A 5,166-nucleotide genomic window follows, 5' to 3' on the forward strand; every position below is an offset into this window, starting at 1 on the left:
GGTTTACTGGCTTACGCACGATCCTTGACCATGTCCCAAATCAAAAATCACATGGCGCCAGGTCGGGCGAACGTGCTGGCCATGGGAGAGGACTACCTCTACCAATCCAACATTTACCGAACGTGACGTTCACGTACTCCCTGTACTTTGTGAGATGCAGCACAATCTGCAAATGGTATCGATTCATTCCTAAATTACGGTGTAAAATTCTAGTCATTGACCTTTGAGAAATGTTATTCTCTAGAGAAACTCTGCGTGAGGATTTGGTTGAACTGGCTACCATCGCTCCTTGAAGGAGGATGCTATTCTCTTCAGTTCTGACAAATCTCTTTCTACCACTGTTTTCTTTGCAATTGTCTTGAACGGTCTCCGTCCTTACAAACTTCTCGTAGATCCTACCAATTGTCAGGCGCGAAGGTGCATCCCGTCCGGTCCAGGCCGTGAACTTCTCTTGTACGATGCTTGGGACTGAAAAATCTCCATCCAGGCAGCTGTTTTCCTTCGTTCCTCAATGGAATATCGGCACGCCATTGTTTAATCTGCAAAACAAAAGCAAAGAGAACGCCTATTTAATGTTAACATCTTTTTGCCTCACGATGTACAGTACAAGCATCTTCTTTTTTTTTCAGTTCATATTTGTACTCAGAAGAGTGTGTGGTGAATTGGATTTAGCATCCCTGACAATACCGAGGCTATATAAGAGAAGGACCTGCAGTTTAGAATGAAACTCAAACTATAATAATCCCTTCAATAAGCTCCCGCACCGGTAATTGAACCCTGGTCCAAAGATGATTGCGCCACTAGTTCACTGGTAGAAGACTTGTACCTAGAAGAAATTACTTTTTTAGTTTAGTGTACCACTATTATGCACCGAGGCCAAGGAAGCATCCCCGACAAATAAACTTAATAGTTTATTTGTTTAGTACTAGCGTCAGTTACCTGCTTCGCTGGATTAAAATAGTCATTTTTAGTCAGTCATTTTTTAACTATTCCTGAAGCGCTCTCTGATATCGGTCATTTTCGATCATTTTTATATATCTCCTCATCCCCGTCCCCTAAGTCGCACCGTCAAAGTGAAATAATTAAAACTATCCTAGGACCGAACCTCATCTACGTTGAAAATTTGATCGAGATCGGTCGGGTGGTTCAAACATAGTGACTGTATATATATGGGAGGGGGCCCAAATTTCGTCCCCTAGTCATGTTTTCGTACCTTGAGGCTGCAGGATATAGGTTAGGAGAGCCAAACTTGCACATTATCTATAGTGACTATTCCTTTATTGGGTAGCCAAGATGAGTTGCGTGTATCAGCATTTAGTTTTATTTTTACAATATGATTTCAAAAGTATTGCAATCTGTCCAAAAACAAAAACGTGGTCCTAATTCCGTCCCCCATTAAAATTTCAAAAGAAAGTACAACGTTAAGGTTTCTTTCGTAATAAGCAGTTTTATTTAACTAGTTACAAAAAAAAAAAAAAAAAAGGCAGAAAAGTGAACATGTGTAGCTGACTATGATGATGTACTTTTAACTTTTACGTGTAACGAAGCAAACTAAGGAAAATACAAGTAAAGCAAGTGCAAATAGAATTATAGGAAAACTGGTTATCAGGATAAGATGAGGATTTAACCATTTAAACAATCCCGGAAAATGAATGTAGCACGGCGTTCAGCACCACAACAAGCTTCATGAAGCCATGTAAGGCATTGCGAGCAGCGGATCCACGTTTCACCATGTCTATCTGTAGAATATTTCCCCCCACAAAGTTGTACATAGAGCATCAGCATCATCCTCACTAAAGCTGTCAGATGAGTCGGCATATGGAATGTCAAAGCTGGAGTCACTGTCCCTTGTCGTGTCTTCTTTGGCTTTGCGGAAGGATGGTTTCCCGCACTTTTGTTTGGCACTAGTAGGTTGAACACGTGTCTTCGAATGTCTCGAGTGATTTTTGCCATAGCTTCTTCAATCTTTCTCTTATAGGGCGAGCTGGTGATAACAGTTGCTGTACCTCGTCTCGTAGATGTTGATGGTTGGATCACTGGAACGTTCCTAATGTTTTGAGGAGTAACTGCTGGCTGCTGGTTTTGAAACTGCTTGCTGGTGGATGCTTGGTCAAAAGGACGGATCATATCATCGGTATTATTAGTTCCATCCTGATGTTTGGTGTCAGACTGTGGATGGCCAAGAAAATCCGCTTCACTAAAAATATTCGGATTGTATGGAATAATGCCCGTTTTGCGAAATCCGTTGACAGCTGTTTGTACGACTGCAGCACGCTCATATGCTTCACGAAACAAACCAGCTACCTGAAGATTGCCAACTGTGCGACCAGGATGGTTACTCAACCAACTTTCAATGGCTTGACCATAATACGTCTTAAAGGGAAACATGAAAGCAACATCAAGCGGTTGCAGTTTCGATGTAGAATGAGGAGGCAAGCAAACTATTGACACTCCATGTTCGCAAGCAGCATCTATTACATTGATGTTACGCGTGTGCGAATAATGTCCGTCTACAATTAACACAACGGGATCTTCTTTTGAAAGTTTTGTGATCAACAAGAAATGTTGAAACCACTTCTCAAATAGATCGGCCGTTATCCATCCAGACGGGTGAACCGCTCCGATACTTTCACGTGGTGCCCCATCCATTAGTTCACTTTTCATTAGTTGTCTTAGGAAAATCATCATGGGGGGCACAAATTGCCAGCAGCAGACATGCACATCACCACAGTGATTAACGAACAGCGTTCAGCAGAGGACACTTTATGCACCTCGCGTTTTCCTTTCATGGCCACAATTCGCGCAGCTTTGTGTTGCACGATCGAAATGCCCGTCTCATCAACGTTGAACACTTTGACCGGGTTAAATTGCACTTTTTCCAGTTCTGGCTTTAACAGAGCAAAAAACTGTTCAACACTTTGAGGGGTGAATCCTTGAATCCGAGCAAGTGACAGAGATTGAGGTTTTCGAATTGAGATTTCGGGATGTCTTTTGAAGAAAAGACGCATCCACTTACGTCCAGCTGTTTTATTTTCTACTGAAAACGGGTGTGGAATATTGTTCCGAATAGCAAGTTGATAGGCCATGCGTCGTAAATCTTTCAGTGTTACACCGTAAAAGTGCTTTTCCATGACCATGCAGTATTCAACAAGTTGTCTCTCCAAGTCGGTGGTCAGCACTGGTTTCCTGCCAATTGTCTTCGCTAGCAACTCTTCTCCACTTAAATGTCCACCTTTCTTCACATAGTCTTTCAATGTCGCCCTAGGAACATTATACATCTTACTGGCTGCTTTATATCCCAACTCTTTCTTCCGCAGGAGCTCCTCCTTGGCTAAGCAGTTAGCGTACGCGCCTTTGGCGCGGGAGACCCGGGTTCGATTCCCGGCGGGAGCTCAGGTGGTTCGGATTCCACGTTAATCAGTAGGTCCACGTCTCATATAGCCTCGCTGCTGAACGGGACGATAAACTCAAAATCAACTCAACTCTTTCTTCCGCACTGCAGCAGTCTCAGTCCTCATAGCATCTTTATTCCATTGTTTCCGGGGACCCATCTGAAACAAATGGAATGCATGTGTGAGTTCCTAATTTCGTCCCCTGGGAATAAGGGGACGAAATTCGGAACATACAGGGGGACGAAATTAGGAACAACTTTCACGCTCACATGGCTCCTCCTACCTTCCTAACAAAAATACCTTGTGACACTTAAACACATACAAATATTGCTATTGTCATCTACTTACACCACTGACATGTGAACAGCACCAAACCAATACCTCCAACAAATACAATAGAATAATGTGAACAACACTGCAAGAACTCATCTTCGCAAAAATCACACGTTTCCTCGTCAAAGAACAGCACACGCGTCCTTGACCGCTACACTCTCACAACTGCCCCCGCTTGCCTTCCCCTGCACAAATATTGCTGCACCGACAGCGCTCCTACCATCAACAACGTGAAACTGAAGGGGACGAAATTAGGCACGTGGACGAAATTTGGGCCCCCTACCTTATATATATATATTGGCAGGAATATTGTCTGTTAGGTCTTAGGTGTGTAATACATACATACATACATAAACACACACACACACACACACACACATATATATATATATATATATATATATATATATATATATATATATATATGTGTGTGTGTGTGTGTGTGTGTGTGTTTATGTATGTATGTATGTATTACACACCTAAGACCTAGCAGACAATATTCCTTCAGTTGCAACCGGTTCTATCCCAGGCTAACAGGTTAACTGAGTTGAGACTATGTAAGATTTTGTGATAAACAACATCGTATCCAGATGAGTTTTCTCGGAGTTCTTCCGTTTCGGCCAACCGTCTCATTCCACCAATTATTTCGTATCAATTCAGTATCATTAATCAGTGTCTTGAGCTTACACAGAATAACCGTAGGATCAGTGGCGGATATAGAAGGGGGTAATCAGAATCCAAATTACGGGCAGGTATATCATGAGTTCACTAGAAACTTTCAAAAAGCTTAAATTATTTTCGTCATTAAAAACACTGGGGCTACCCCCTGGCCACAGACTACATCCGCCACTGCTTAGGAAGTGAAACTGAAAGATTTGATTTCATGTTATTTTCTTTCAACCGCTGCTAGGTTACATAATCGCCAATTTGGTTTTAAAAAATCGACCAAGCAAGATAATAAATTTTTCTTCTCAAAGTTGTTTGTATTTTACGTAATGCAAAGAGAATGCAGAAAATACCAGTTGAGAATGCTCCAAGAGCATTGCCAGAACGAACTTAAAAAGAATGGAGAGATGGAGCGGGAAGGGTAACTGTGATTGTTCCTACATATAAAAGTAAATCTTTTTTTATCCGCACCTTCTTCTGTTTCTCGCAAAAATTCGCAAAATATCATCTTTCCATGACTTATAGTTCCCGAGACATGGCTCGTTAAATCTCACGAAATTCGAACATTTTGCCAATATCTGGTTAACGGTGGCCAGTTGGCCAGTAGGCAGTTTCCAGTGGCCACCGATTACTATTTGGTACCAAAATGATCACCATCCTCTTAGATATTGACCAACACCCATATGATCTCTCTATGACTTACGGTTCCCGAGATATGGCTCCTTAAATCTCCCGAAATCGGAACTATTTTTTTGATCAATATGTCATAAACGGT

General features: G+C 41.9%; 1 protein-coding gene across 1 annotated transcript; it reads right to left on the minus strand.

The window, feature by feature from the left end:
* Positions 1–2,684: 2,684 nt before the first annotated feature.
* LOC145682242 (uncharacterized) lies at positions 2,685–3,278 on the minus strand. Its single transcript, XM_081753825.1, has one exon. The coding sequence runs from the start codon at positions 3,276–3,278 to the stop codon at positions 2,685–2,687; it is 594 nt and encodes a 197-aa protein (XP_081609951.1).
* Positions 3,279–5,166: the final 1,888 nt, after the last annotated feature.

Source organism: Thermobia domestica, chromosome 1 (genome assembly GCF_964235325.1).
Source record: "Thermobia domestica chromosome 1, izTheDome1.hap1.1, whole genome shotgun sequence".
In the NCBI taxonomy this organism is placed as follows: Eukaryota; Metazoa; Arthropoda; class Insecta; order Zygentoma; family Lepismatidae; genus Thermobia; species Thermobia domestica.

Excerpts from the sequence above, each read along its gene's own strand:
- LOC145682242 (XM_081753825.1), bottom strand. The coding sequence starts at position 3,278 with ATGTATAATGTTCCTAGGGCGACATTGAAAGACTATGTGAAGAAAGGT.